Raw genomic sequence first — 15,755 nt, forward strand, 5'->3', positions numbered from 1 at the left:
GTGATGATATATAGCGACTCGCAAGTGGTGACCTCCCAAATAAGTGGAGAGTATCAGGCAAAGGACCCAAATATGAAGAGGTACTTGAAAAAAACTTTGGAATACCTTGGGCGCTTTGCAGAAACCGAGATCAAACACATAACTCGGGATCTGAACTGCAGAGCAGACGCCCTATCCAAGTTAGCAAGTACCAAACCAGGAGGGAACAACAGAAGTCTGATCCAGGAAACCCTCCAAGAACCCTCAGTAATAAAAGATAAACAAGAAGTACTTGAGGTAGTCGGTTTAAACCTCGGATGGATGAACCCCTTAGTTGAATACATGAAATTCGACATCCTCCCTAACGAGGAGAAAGAAGCTAAAAAGATCCGAAGGGAAGCACAACACTACACCTTGGTGAGAAATATCCTCTACAAAAGGGGGATATCAACACCATTGTTAAAGTGTGTACCGACCTCGAGAACCACCGAGGTATTGGAGGAAGTACATAGTGGAATCTGCGGAAACCATCTCGGAGCAAGGTCACTAGCCAGGAAAGTAATCCGAGCTGGATTCTATTGGCCGACCTTGCAGAAAGATGCCACAGAATTTGTGAAAAAATGTAAACCATGTCAAATACATGCAAATTTCCACGTGGCTCCACCAGAAGAGCTTATCAGTATCACTTCTCCATGGCCTTTTGCAAAATGGGGAATGGATTTGTTAGGTCCTTTTCCCCAAGCGCCTGGACAAGTCAAATACCTGATCGTGGGAATATTATTTCACAAAGTGGATAGAAGCAGAAACATTGGCCACCATCACCGCTCAAAGAAGTCGGAGGTTCCTCTACAAAAATATCATCACAAGATATGGGATACCCTATTCCATCACTACGGATAATGGAACCCAGTTCACCGATGCTACCTTCAGAAGCTTAGTGGCCAGTATGAAAATCAAATATCAGTTTACCTCGGTGGAGCACCCACAAGCCAATGGGCAAGCCGAGGCAGCCAACAAAATCATACTGGCAGGACTAAAGAAGAGACTGCAAGAAGCAAAAGGGGCTTGGGTTGAAGAGCTCCCTCAAGTGCTATGGGCTTACAGGACAACACCCCAATCCGCCACTAGAGAAACACCCTTCCGACTAGTCTATGGTGTGGAGGCAATGATACCAATAGAAATCAGTGAGCAAAGCCCAAGGGTAATTCTCCACGACGAGATCGGAAACATACAGGGGCACAAAGAGGAGCTCGACCTGCTCCCTGAAGTCTGAGAAGATGCCCAGATAAGAGAAGCAGCGTTAAAGCAGAGGATGACTACAAGGTACAACAAAAAAGTCATTCGAAGAATATTTACTCCAGATGATTTGGTCCTAATCAGAAACGACATTGGAGTCAACAAATCAGGAGAAGGAAAGCTCGCCGCAAATTGGAAGGGACCATACAAAGTCAATGAAGTTTTAGGAAAAGGTTATTATAAAATAATCGACCTGAACGGCACTGAGCTCCTGAGGTCGTGGCATGCTTGTAACATGAAAAGGTACTATAGCTAAAAGCGAACTCTACTCCCTGATGTACTCTTTTCCCAACTTCATGATTTTTTCCCAAAAGGGTTTTTTCTGGAGAAGGGTTTTTAACGAGGCATCATAGTAGAGACTAAGGGAAATAGATTATCAAAATCCTTAGTAGCAAAAAAGGTACCTCCCCGATTAATAAAGATCTTTTTCATCTACGATATCTCTTATGAAATCCTTTTCATTTTTTATTTTTTAAGTCTTTCTACGAAACGCGCCGACTTAAGCTCGACAAAACGTGAAAATCCCATAAACCGACCTAAAAGGTCGTCAGGATAAAACGACGAGGTACAAGTCGATGTAAAGAGGTTATAAGAAGTCGATCGTAGAAACTCGGGAACAAACCCGACTCATAAGTCGAAACGAGATCCCGAGTAGAAAAGCTCGGAAATACTTCGATCCATAAATCGGAATGAAGGACCGAGTAGAAGAAAAACGCATCGCAAAAATAACCTAAGTCATAAGAACTCACCAAAACTAAGTTGAGTATGAGGGATAACGAAAAGAGATAGGAAAACCTAGGAAGAAGTTTAAAGGCTGTCCCAAAAGCCCTTAAACAAAAAAGCTCAGAAAAACAAACAAGCAAAAAGAAAGGTTTTTCAAGAAAAGGTCAAGGGAATTCGGAAATACACGCATAAGGTAACTTAAACCCTTATCCAAAAAAGGGTATTTATTTTGTTAAGTTAAAACCCTTATAAAAAAAGGGCACGCATAAAATATTTTGTTTACGGCCTCAAAGGGCCAAAGAAAATTGTTCAAACCAGAAATAAATAAAGAGTTTAAAAAACGGGGGCCCACAGGCCGGACCCCAAATAGCCACAAGTCATTTTTTAGGAAGATCACCACCACCGGAATCAGGAGGAGCGCCACCAGAGGTATCCATGGGAGAGGAAGAAATAGGAGGAACTGCTGAAGAACCCGGAGCATCTTTGGAATGAGGAGGAGACTCAATAATCCTCTGCCCCCGAGTCTTCAATTCTGACTCGGAAACAATTACGGGGGCAGGAGGATCCACGATGGCACCATCAATAACAACTTTATCAGGATGTAAAGGAGAAAGATCCAAGTCGGGAGCAATCACCCTGACTTGCTCCAAGAAAATCCTCCAAGACTCCTCGGCACCATCAGCGATTGAGTCCTCCAACTCATCATATGCCTTCCGAGAATTCAGCAGATCATCCTTCACGGACACAAGATCCTTGAATAAGCTTTGATAGCTGGCCTGCGCCGTTTTCCTCAACTCCATCTCCATGTTGTACTGGGCCTGCAAAGCCTTCCCTTTCTCCCGGAAGGTATCTCTCTCCTCCCTCAGCTTAGCAATCTCCTTCTTCAACTCTCCCTCATGCTCCTGATACGAGCGAAGCCTTCCCTCTAGCTCCTCGACCTTCGAGGTCGTTCCTAAAGAGCTGAGGAGAGCCTTCTCAAAGATATCCAAGAGCTTGCCACAAACCCCCGCCGCCTTAAGACTCTCCTCGACCATAGTGGTAAGGTGGCTCCGAATAGACATATCATCCATGCCTATACGAACATGGGGATAGATATTCTTTCGGACAAACTCAATAGCATCCGCCTTAACCTCACCAGAAGCACCAGACTCTAAAGTCTTGCGCTTCTTTGGATCAGGGGAAGGTCGGACGACGGGGAGCGACTGAGGGGGAGCTGAAGAAGAGATTACGATAGGCTTGGAAAGAGTTCCAACATTCCGAGGAGGAGGAGGAGGAGGAGGAGAGATAACCCTGGCACACCACGCCCCGAGCGCGAGACTTGGCCTTGGCCTCCTGGACTCTTGAAAAGATTCTTGAGCATTTGTTTTAGCCATTTCTGAAAAAAGAAAAACAATAGCTAAAGAATCAAACAAGTCGGAATGATCAGTTGATAAGTCGGAAATTTAAAAAACAAGAAAAAGCTACCTACTGCGCCTGGACAAAGGTCGGAGACCTTGGAGAAACTTCTTAGTATCCAAATATGGGGCCCTCCCCCACACTTCTCGGAGGAACCCCACAATGGCAACTCTACTTCATCCAGGTCGTCCAGACCATATTTCTCACAAGGGGGGCCTCCAGCCAATATAAGGGAAAGCGAGGAGAAGAATTATCATCCAGAAAAAAGGGGTGGTGACCCTCTACAGCTTGCACTTTGAAAAAATAATTTTTGAAGTCATGGAATTCATCAAGAGGGTGAAAATCCTCCGACCTTGTATGGCTCGGAAGGACACCCATTGCTGTTTGTTGTTTAGCCCACTAAAGGGCTTAGTCATGTGGAAAAGAAAAAAGAAAATCCTCAAAGAAGTCGGGAAGTCCAAAGCTTGACTAATAAATTGATAAATTTTCAGAAAACCCCAAGAGTTGGGGTGAAGTTGGGTAGGGGCAACTCGACAGTGGTGCAAAACAGACATTTCAAAATCCGAAAAAGGAAGGAGGACACCCAGACGGGTGATCATACATTCATACATAAAGAAGAAATGAGAAGACGTCTCATTAGCCCTCCCAAAGCAAACCCGGTCTTCTGGACCCGGGACTACCAACTCATACTTCGGCTCGTCATCCTCAGAAACACAAATCCTGTGGTGAGTACGAAGATGAGTAATAAATCCGCATCAACCAAAGGTTCCTCTCCTAGGACTGTGACATCAACCCATTGAGAAAGAGCCTCTACAGAAGACATTTTCTAAAAACACGACGAAAACCTACAAAGGAAAAAGGAAAAGAAATCAAAAACGAAAGTCCCTAAGGGGATACGAAAGCCTACAACGTCACTTCTCCCTCTCCAAAGAAAATAAAAGCATGCAATCACAAGCATGTCATAAAAGTAAACGCTAACCTTTATCCGAAACCAAAGGTCGAAAAAGCAGAGGTCTCCGAATGCAAGAAGGAAGCACGAATAAAGCAAGAAGAAATTTGAAAAATTGCAGAAACGAAAAAATGAAAGAGAGGGAAAGTATTTATAAATACTAAGGGGCATAATGGTAAAGCGGGCATCATTAATGAGAATGCACCGTTACCAAAGTCTACGCACATTCCTAACGGACGACGCTTGATTAGATGTAACCGTCAGAACTAAAGAGACACGGAAAGTCACGTCGGTTTCAGAAAATCACGTCGGTCCTCCAACAAGTCGACTACGATCCCGAGTAAAATACTTGAACCCAAGTCCTATAAAGATCTTGGGCTCAAGTAGGGGCACTGTTCCCCCTGGCCCAATAATAAGGGCCCAGGTCCAAATAAGAGGTCCAGTCCAGAGGATCGAGCCTTACTAAACGCCAACCTTCACACTTAGAAGTCGGTGCCAAACCCGACTTACTCCCAAGAAGTCGGGACGGAAAATAGCTGGCAGATAAGCACTCATTCAAATGTAACTGCCCCTAAAATCTCTCCAACTACTTTAGTCAAGCCATATCTTAACCTCCCTAAGATAATGGGACGGTTAACACCCTAAAAATATGGCACTACTCCAACGGTGGTTATTGGCTCACCACTACAAATACCCTGACACCCCTCAGGTATCTCTAAGCCCAATACTCTCTAGACTTGCTCACACCCTTGCTAACTTAGGCATCGGAGTGTCTTTGCAGGTACCACCCCCCATTCACTCACGAACACAAGTCGGGAGGAGGCTCCAACGTGCAAACCAGCTCGGAAGCCACCATCCGCGGACGATTGGGCCAACCAAAGCCATCCATCTTATTAATCTCCGGTTACCCACCGTAACACATTTAATATTCAAAATCAATTAAAAAAAATAACAAAAATTTTTAAACAAACAGCAAAAGAAAGTTTGAAATTAAAGAGATTAAAAATATTTTTATCATTTTTATTTAATTGAAAAAATTAAAAATTAAAAATATTATTTTTAAGTTTGTATTACTTTTTAAAAATATTTTTATTGAAAATATTATTAAAATATTCAATCAAATTTATTTTTGTATTTTATTTTTATTTTTATTCTTATCAAAAATAAAAATAAAAATAAAAATAAAAATGACCAAAGATTTTTGTAGGAGAAAATAAGTTTATCGAACTATATTCTTAATAATAGAATTTTTGCAATGATTTATTATTATTAATAAAAAATTAATTTTTATACACTATTAATATAAAAGAATTTTACGTACGTCACATCGACGAAATAAACTAATTTTCAAATTCTTTTTTGTGACTAGCTAATTTTCAAATTATCATTTGTAAAATCTTTTATATGGAATCAGCATTTATCAAACTCAACATTACGGAGTAAAATCATCAACTATAAAATAAATCTTAATTTAAATAAAAGGTAGAAGAATAAAGAACGAAGAAGGAAAAAAAAAGGTGAGTTAAGCCCACTTTAGTCTTTAATATTAACAAGTTGTACTCATTTAATTTTTAATTTTTTAATTGTTAAAATTTAATCTTTTAGATTAAAAAAATACATTAATATAGTCTCTTGTATATTTTCTGTTGTCAGAGCTCAACGTCGTTAGTAACGTTATTAAAATGACGTCCTAAGCACTTTTGTGCTAAAAAAAATGTACTAAACTGTGTTGTTTGAGAGTTTGAACAATTAGTATTATTTAAAGGAAAAGTCTAGGGGCCAGTAGTTTTATTGAATTTTGGCCAGCATGTAATCAGCAGAGGAAGGTGAGCCATTGGATGAAATTTTATACCAATCTCATACCATCAAATCATCATTGATGGCTAGTTGATGACTAACAATCACAAAAATTGTTGGCCCCCTAACATTGCTCTTATTTAAAAAGAAAGAGCATAACTTTTTAGTATTGTTCAAATTCTAAAACGTCATTTAGGATTTTTTAAACGTCAAAACGTATATAACGTTATTTTAATATATTCAGCATGATAAGACTTGAATCACGTTATTAACAGCGTTAAATTTTGACAACAGACAATGCACAAAAAATTACATTAATATACTTTTTTAAATTTAAAATTAAATTATATATAATAATTAAAAAGTCAGAAATTAAATTAGTATAACGCGCAAATCTAAAAAATTAAAGTAGCGCTTAACTCAAGAAAAAGCATCATGGCAACCAGAATTATGCTCAGGTATATATATACACTATTGCTTCTTGATTTAGCTCATTCTACTTGTATACATTTTTTATGGTATAAAAAGAAAATATGTATACACATGCAACATACATGAAAATGATTAAAAATAAATAAATAAGAGTTTAAAAAAAATCAACAAAAGAGACTAGAGAACGAAAGAGATGCAAATCACAATAACAATAACGAACTAACAACAACAACTGCCGCATTTCCATTTCCAATTTTTGGATCAAACGCATTCTATCTCGCGTTCTTCATTTTTTCTCTTTCTTTCTTTATTTGTTTCACTCTCTGTACGTAACAAATTTTTCTTTGATGCATTCTCTCTGCTGCGTCGTGTGTCAAATAAAATTGCTACGTAACAATGACGACGATACCTCAAACAATGGAGGCTCTACGCCAGAGAGCCACGCTCGTCAAGGAATCTCTCCACAAGAGCCAGATCATCACCGACAACATGGTCTCCATCCTCGGCTCCTTCGACCACCGCCTCTCCGCCCTCGAAACCGCCATGCGTCCCACTCAGGTAACCGCTTTCTTGTTTTCATCTGCTATCGCTGAATTCAAATTGCAATGCAGCTGAAATCTCAATCTAGAAGTTCACGGAAACAATGCGATATTGGATTATTAGCTCCAATTTTTCGTGATTTTTATTCAGCTTCAGTGTTTTTTCTTTTCTTTTAATTTCTTATTTTATTTATTTATTTTTTTGTGTTGGTGCAAACGTGATTCTTCAGCTGGAGCTTTTTTTCTTAGCTTGATGAAGTGATGCTTAGGTTTTTTTTTTCTTTTTTTTTTTAATTTTTGCATAGGTTTATTGCTAACTTTTTTTTTTTTACATTTGTTGAGAAGTGAATGTGATTATTTTCTTTTTCCTTTTTTTATAGCTTGATAAAGTATTGTTCAGGATCTTTTAATCATATGTTTTTTTTTTCTTGTTTGATTATTTGTTTGTTAGATTAAAACGCATTCAATTCGAAGCGCACATGATAACATTGACAAGACTCTGAAGGCAGCAGAGGTGTTTTTGGTGCAATTCGAGCAAACTCGCAAGGTAGGTCTCACTATTTTGCCTTTGTTTTCAGTTCATTCAGGCAAGACCATGTAGCAGGGTAGATGAGTTTCTTGATTGAAAATTGGTCAATTCATAATTTAGATGTTAACCCCCAAAGACTAAGTTGTAATTTGATTGTGTTCAGTGATTAAAATTGATACACATTGATTTACAACTAATGTTTCTACTTTCTATCATGTTGGTCTTCTTTAAATTATGTCTATAACTGAAATCCCAAGGCACTTTTAATGTTCAAAGTTAATTATTATTAGGCGGAGGCTAAAATACTCAGAGGGCCTCAAGAGGATCTGGAAAGCTATTTAGAAGCAGTTGATCAATTGAGAAACAATTTGAAATTCTTCAACAGCAAAAAGAGTTTCAAAGGCAGTGATGGTATCATCAACCATACCAACGGCTTGCTTGCCAAAGCTATCGCAAAGCTGGAAGACGAGTTCAGACTTCTGTTAACAAATTACAGGTTGGTCCTCTCATAATCTGATTTTTTTTAACCATATTTGCTAGCTTGATTGTTGTTATTCTCTCTGTCCATGTTCTTAAAGGAGGAGCATATCTTAGTGTTTTGTTTCTTGTTGATTTAGTTTGTTCAGTAAGCATTGAAGGTGAATTCTATGATTTCGTGATGGGAAAAGATTATCATTTTTTCACATGCAACTTAGTGAAAGCTAACCTGATTCCACACATTTATATCATTCTTGATGATCTAAATTTTACCAAACTGATTTCAATTTCAGCAAACCGGTGGAACCTGACCGCCTATTTGACTGCATACCACACCGTCGACGATCGTCAACTTCTGGAAGGCAAAGTGATGCAAGCAAACTCGATCTTGATAAGCAAAGCGAGTCTGAGAAGCAAACAGAACCGGCTGTTTACACACTTCCAACCCTGATACCACCCAGAGTTATTCCTTTGCTACATGACTTAGCACAACAAATGGTCGAAGCTGGCCATCAACAACAGCTCTTTCGACTCTACAGGTAGCTGTGTTTCTTTCTGTTTAAGGAACATGTCTGCACAGAAAACTTCTTTCAACTTCAGATCGAATTTAACTGTATGTTGCAAATTTGTAGAGACACTCGTGCCCCTGTCTTGGAACAGAGTCTTAGGAAGTTAGGTGTAGAGAGGCTGAGTAAAGATGATGTTCAAAAAATGCAGTGGGAGGTTTTGGAGTCTAAGATTGGGAACTGGACTCATTTCATGAGGATTGCTGTAAGATATGAATATCAAATCTCTTTCTGATCTGTACTATTTATGTCCCTTGCATGCATCTTTCTAAATTTTCTTTGACAGGTTAAATTGTTGCTGACTGTGGAAAAGCAAATATGTGATCAAATATTTGATGGTTTTGAAAATATGAGAACTCAATGCTTTTCTGAAGTCACTGCTAGCAGTTTTGTCATGCTTCTTAGTTTCGGAGAGGCTGTTGCCAAAAGCAAGAGGTCATCTGAAAAACTATTTGTTACTCTAGACATGTATGAGACAATGAGAGAACTTCAACCTGAGGTATTGTTCAAGTTTATATTTCAGACAGCACTTTTCTTTCCTTTCTATATTCTTTATGTATTGTTTTCTTCTTATCACCTTGGGGGTGTATATGATGCAGCTTGAGACAATTTTTGAAGGTAAAGCCTGCACGGAATTGCGCGAAGCTTCTCTGTCCTTGACCAAGAGACTAGGTCAGACAGCCATGGAAACCTTCTGTGACTTTGAGGAACTTATTGAAAATGATGCTACTAAAACTGCTGTGCTTGATGGAACTGTCCATCCACTAACTAGCTATGTGATCAATTATGTTAAGTTTCTCTTTGAGTAAGTGTTCTTCTACCTTTCGTGTATCCCTTTTCACAAAATATAAATAAAACTACATGAATAAGTATTCATCACTTATATACCATTCACATTCTATGCTACTACTCCCAATTCAGTTAATCTCTGTTTCATTGTTGGTGCTGAATGTGGACAGTTATCAATCAACATTGAAGCAAATTTTTCGCGAGTTTGATCCCAATGACCCAGAAGGTCAGTTAGCAAACCTGACAACAAGGATTATGCAGGCTCTCCAGAATAACCTGGATGGAAAATCAAAACAATATAAAGATCCAGCTTTAACCCAATTGTTCCTTATGAATAATATCCATTACATAGTGAGATCCGTGAGAAGGTTGGTTATCGTGAACTTACCATTTTATATGGATTCATTGATGGAAGATTTACGCATTGTTTATCTCTCACAGGTCAGATGCAAAGGATATGTTGGGAGAGGACTGGGTGCAAATACATAGAAGAGTTGTGCAACAGCATGCAAATCAGTATAAAAGGATCTCATGGGCAAAGGTTTGTCTTTGAATTCAAATAAGAACACAAATTAAAGGTATCTACTTTAAGTTGTGTTCATATAAGTTGATAGTTAAAAACAGTTAGACGACAATTTAGTCAAATATGTCGTGTGAGTCTCCGTCTGTTCTTGTTTGTATTAACTAATGGTGCGATATATGATGGTGCAGATTGCTCAGTGCCTCACTGTGCAATCATCAGGCGGGGCTGACAGCACCGCTGGAGTTTCAAGAAATATGATTAAAGATAGGTTCAAGAGTTTCAACTCTCAAATTGAGGAGCTTTATTGGAGGCAATCTCAATGGACTGTTCCTGACAGTGAGTTGCGTGAATCTCTCAAACTGGCTATAATCGAAGTACTTTTACCTGCTTATAGATCTTTCCTCAAACGTTTTGGGTAAGCAAATTTTAACCCTTTTTTGCTTTTCTCTTTAATTATCTAACTCTATATATGTATATACATCCTTTTCATGTATTTATAAAAAATTTGAATCTCTTAGGCCCATGCTTGAGAATGGGAAAAATCCTCAGAAGTACATAAGATACACACCAGAACAAATTGAAGAAATGTTGAATGGCTTTTTCGAGAGCAAGTCGTGGAATGATCAGAAGCGGTGATTAGAAAAATAGTTATAGAAACTTATTAGTCACTCCACTAACATGAATACAATATAATTCCATTATTGAAGAGTTAATGCATGCTCCATGCATGTTTTTGTGGATTTCATTAATGATAAAAGTTAACGTGTAATATATATTTGTTCATCTGTTCTGATTGATAATGTTGAAGATGAAAGTTTTGGCACTAGAGTATAGCATAGAGAGATTGAACAAGTACAGCATAGAGAAGAACATATATAAGAATGCAAACATTATCAGAATATAGCATCACAAGTTATGTTCTCAATTCCACAATTTTTGACAAGCACGTAAACTTCAGCGCGCTACATTGCAAACTAATTCATATGGTACTTCAAAATCATGCAATTTTTCAGCCACTTGGAAGTTGTAATGCGCAATTGACCATCTCCAATGGCATAAACTCAACCTCCATTATTATCTTCAATTTTATTAAGTGTTAAACAAAAAAAAAAGTTAGAATTTATCTAATACTAAATAAAGTAAGTTTTTGTTGATTTTGACTAAATTTTGTTGGTTATCAAATATTTTCGTTTTGATACACTATTATTTTTATTGAAAAAGTTTAGGAGATTAGCAATTTTATTAAATTCTGGTCAGCATGTAACCAACAAAAGAAAAATGAGTAATTTTACACTATTGGATGAAATTTCATACCATTAAAAATATCATTATAGTTATTTTAATGACTACAAATTACAAAAATTACTGCCCTAGCCATCCTCATTTTTATTATTGAATGAGTGGTTGGTTTGCTCACTTGAGTACAATTTGACTAAATTTGCTATATTTTAAAATGAAAGGAGTATATTAAATAGAGCGAGAGAATTGAATTGTATCATTAACTACAAAGGTTGAATCACTCCGTAAGATTTTCGAGAAAGTCAAATAAGAACAAAAATTACGTTAGATTCATTGTCATCTTCTATTGAATAACATGTTATGTTTTAAAGGCAAATATTAAAATTATAAATGGAAAAATTTTTTTATTAAAAATATAAAAATTTTTAAATTTTTAATATATTTATTTTATATTTATTAAATAAAAATATTTAAAATATTTTACTAATAGTAGTTTTATCATGTGTCCTACAAATATAAATACATGTTAGTGAAACCCATTTATCTATCCCAAATTGAAATATCCATAGCGTTATAATATTATTCAAAATAACCATGTTAGATTGGTAGATTAATTAACTTATTTATCCGCTTAAATATATGTTAAAAAATTAAATTTTATCTTGTATATAAAATAACAATTAATCTCATAAAATTGTGATAAATAGTAAATAGAACTTAAATCTATAATATATTAATCATTAGTTTTTGACATATTAGATTATATAAGATACTGTAAAAAATAAAAAATATTATTCAAAGTAACTGATATTAGTATTTCATAATGTTATCACAAAAGTTATATCAATTGAAAAATTATTAATATTTTCACATACACAATTTTATTATTTCATTTTGTTTATGACGAATATAATTTTATCATTACATTTTTATTCCACTTGTTTTATATAAATACTTTATTGTTTATTATATTTCCCATTATAATATATTACATTAACATATAAAAACAATAAATATTTTATCTTTTTTTAATAAAATAGACCGATCAATTTTAATTATTTACATATATTAATAATATTATTAGGAGTTAAACCCCAAAATAGTTTTTGAGATTGACGTCGTACACTAAAATCGTCCCTGAGATTTCAATTGCACCAATTACGTCCCTGAGATTGAGAAAAGTGCACCATATTAATCCGTGACCCATTTTTCTTTAACGGCGTGATGACATGGCTGGATGACGTGGATGGTAAGTGACACGAGTCACTCCATAATTTGGCCACGTGTAATGATATGATGATGTGGTGACCAATGACACGTGGCATGCTGACATGGATGGTTGTGTCACGTGTCACAATGTTATTTCCGCACATGTTCGTTTGTGCCACGTGTCGCAATAGTATTCGTCCACGTGTCATCCATTATGTCATCGTTGTAGATGCACCAAATTAGTTGTAAACCCCGGTTAAATTAGTAGATAATTAGTCAATAAATTAATTTTTAATAAGGAAGATTAGAAATGTGAATATTATATTAAATTAGGATAGAGCTCATCGAAACGAGAATTTTGACACCAATTTCGAAAAAAACGGTCTAAGATTGGACCGAACAGACCGAACCGGTTAAACCGGGCCGAACTGGATAAACCGGGCCGAACCGGTTAAACCGGGCTGTGGGCCCAATTAGTCCAACAATTAAAAAGAGCCACGGGCTCTTATTCTCTTCATTTCCCTCAACGATGCAGCAGCCTCCCAGGGAAGAGAAGAAGAGAAATTCGTTTACGGTGAATTCAATTTCCCGTAACTTCCTCGTTTGAGCTCCGATCGCCGCACCGTTTGTGGCCACGCGTTCACCGCGTTGAGCTCTACATTTCTACCGGAACAATTTTATAGGTAACTTGATATTCCACTTCAGTCTCTCATTTCCCCCAATTTTTGAGTTTTGAGAAAGGGTGTTGAATTTCTTTGATTTTTGATGTTTTAGGATCCAATTAGCTTGAGAAAAACGTTCACTCTTGCTTATGTGAAGCTTGGGTAAGGTGAGGATACGATAATTATATTTTATTTTCATTAAATTTGAGCTTTGAGTATTAATTGGGTATATATGTGTTTGAATGTGTATTAGGTTGAAATAGATAATTGGAGCTTGAAATTGTGAATACTGGAACTTGGAGGAAGCGGATTAGTTGAGGTTTTGAGGGCTGTGTTCTTTTAGGAAAATTTTCTTGGAATAATACTTGGGAATCGGCTAAGGTGTGGTTTAGGTTTCTTGCATTTAATATATAATGTTCTGTGAAAACTTAGGCTAGATGACCATAGGATAAGTTGGAATGCGGGTGTATGTTTAATGTTTGGTAATTTTTCGATGAATATATTTAGTTGAAGTTTATTGGATAATTAGTTATTAATTTTGGATGGTGAATGTTATTATTGATGAACATGGTTGGTGCTTGTTGATTAATTAATAATTTGGTGAATTATTGATTTGAGGTATCTTGTGTTAGAAGCCTAGGATTAGTGAACTATGATCCTTAATTGAATTTTTGGTTGTTGGATTCGAATATTGTATGAGTTTAATTGTTGATCTGAGGTAGATTTATTGTGGTGATTGTTATGATGATAAGGAAGGGTATGTTGAATGAAAGAATGCAGGTTTGGACCCGAAAAGGGTGGCAAAATCCGAGTTTTAGAGGAGATGCTGCCGAAATTTTATAGAAATTAGAGTTTGTTTATATGATTATCTAAAAAGATTTAGATTCAAAGGGTATATGGTTTGATTTAGAGTTATTAAGAAATGAGCATGTTTTAAGTTTGATTCATTTAGAAAAGAATGAATTATGTTTTGAATTGGAACTATTGATGGACGGAATGGGAGGTGCGATAGTGAAGGATAAGGATTGAATATGATTGATGTATGATGATGAATGAAATGCGATTGAGAATGATGTGATGTTGGTGAATTATAATTGAATTATTTATATGGCTTATGAATTTGAATAATCTGAGATACGAGATTCCTGGATTAAGTGTCGTGGCTTGCCACCACGTGTACCAGGTTGAAAACTCGATACTCTGTTGACCCTACGACGTAAGTGTGTGACCGGGCACTATATAAATTCCCGGGAATGTTACCCCCATTGAGTATTATTGATTATTTGAGAAAAAACTATGCATAGACTCTTGGGGATGCACGTCGGGGACAGTCTAAGTACAATTCAGACTTGTCGGGTTGGCTGGATAACCGACAGATGAGCCTCATCAGCCATAGGACAGGCATGCATCATATGTATATACTTGAATTACTTGCTTGTGTATTAACTGGGTGTGCTTAATGTACTTGCCATGTTAAATGTATATTTGTTATTTGCAGTACTTGTAACCTTCTTGTGTTTGCCTTTGTCTGTTTAGTTGTCTGTGAAAATACATGATGGAGTTGGAGGGTAAGGAGGAATGGCAGAATGGGATTTAGATTTAAGGTTAAGTTAAGTTAGGTTTAAATATCCTTAGTAAACACTTTTATGGCTTCTATTTAATACTTTAAGCTCTATAATCTGAGTGTCGGCGTCTAGGATTGCCTCTGCATTCCCAGGACCTTATATGTGTGTGGCACCTTTACCATACTGAGAACCTCCGGTTCTCATTCCATACTATGTTGTTGTTTTTCAGATGCAGGTCGAGAGCATCTCGTTAGGCATCTGGACCCTTGAAGCGGAGTGGTTATAGGGTTATTTTGTTATGCTATGGTGTATATATACTTGGTTTTCTCTCCGATAACTTGTTCTTTTGATCCTCCTAGAGGTTTATGGAGAGGTAGGATTGTGTATATGCACTTTTAGGTTATGGATATGTATGTATATATATATATAAATATTCTCCGGCCAGTCTTGACTTCGCAGGCTGAGTTAGGAGCTTGTTATTTTGTATCTTTGGCACTCTATTCCTACTTCTGTTATCATATGTTTAATAGTTATGGCTTCCTTAGCACGCAGGTTAACCCGTTCCTTGAGCGTTGCGCTTTTATTTTGCGATTTTGTTTCCTCTTTTCTTCACGGCTCCTAGCATATTATAATTCTTCTGCTATTAAATATATATTTATTTTAGAGGTCGTATACCACACCACCTCTGTTTTACGGCTTAAGCGTAAAGCTTAGCGTGGTAGGGTGTTACATTATGGTATCAGAGCAGTTCGTTTCGATAGAGCCTGAAAGACGGACTGATTGTACTTCAGTGCATTCTCTGTATATGTGTTTATGTGCTATTAGGATATCTAACTGATATATATGGCATAAACGTTTGTGAGCATGCATTTGGAACTTAAAGCATTAGACCTGCGATATTGAGACTGATCAACTTAATATCACTTGTTTGGTGTATATAGGGACCAGATGTCAACTCGCGGACGCGGTCGCGGGCGAGGTAGAGGTAGGACAGGCACCGTTACTCCTACCCCCATAGGGACTGATCCAGTAGACTTTATGGCTGCCCTGGGAAATATGGCTGCAGCTATGCAGGCGACAGCTGAG

The 15,755-nt window shown here is 36.9% G+C and overlaps 2 protein-coding genes across 2 annotated transcripts; one reads left to right on the forward strand and one right to left on the reverse strand.

The window, feature by feature from the left end:
• Nucleotides 1–2,375: 2,375 nt before the first annotated feature.
• Nucleotides 2,376–3,371, reverse strand: LOC130963615 (uncharacterized). The gene is made up of 2 exons (XM_057889719.1): nucleotides 2,709–3,371; nucleotides 2,376–2,510 (listed from the first exon to the last, which is right to left on the reverse strand). The coding sequence occupies exons 1-2, from the start codon at nucleotides 3,369–3,371 to the stop codon at nucleotides 2,376–2,378; spliced, it is 798 nt and encodes a 265-aa protein (XP_057745702.1).
• A 3,617-nt stretch (nucleotides 3,372–6,988) lies between these two features.
• Nucleotides 6,989–10,630, forward strand: LOC130963677 (exocyst complex component EXO70A1). Its single transcript, XM_057889777.1, has 11 exons — nucleotides 6,989–7,129; nucleotides 7,562–7,657; nucleotides 7,930–8,135; nucleotides 8,410–8,655; nucleotides 8,749–8,887; nucleotides 8,969–9,181; nucleotides 9,282–9,487; nucleotides 9,642–9,839; nucleotides 9,913–10,012; nucleotides 10,183–10,409; nucleotides 10,513–10,630. Exons 1-11 carry the CDS (start codon nucleotides 6,989–6,991, stop codon nucleotides 10,628–10,630), a joined length of 1,890 nt encoding a protein of 629 aa, XP_057745760.1.
• Nucleotides 10,631–15,755: the final 5,125 nt, after the last annotated feature.

The sequence above is a fragment of the Arachis stenosperma genome, chromosome 2, assembly GCF_014773155.1.
Source record: "Arachis stenosperma cultivar V10309 chromosome 2, arast.V10309.gnm1.PFL2, whole genome shotgun sequence".
In the NCBI taxonomy this organism is placed as follows: domain Eukaryota; kingdom Viridiplantae; phylum Streptophyta; class Magnoliopsida; order Fabales; family Fabaceae; genus Arachis; species Arachis stenosperma.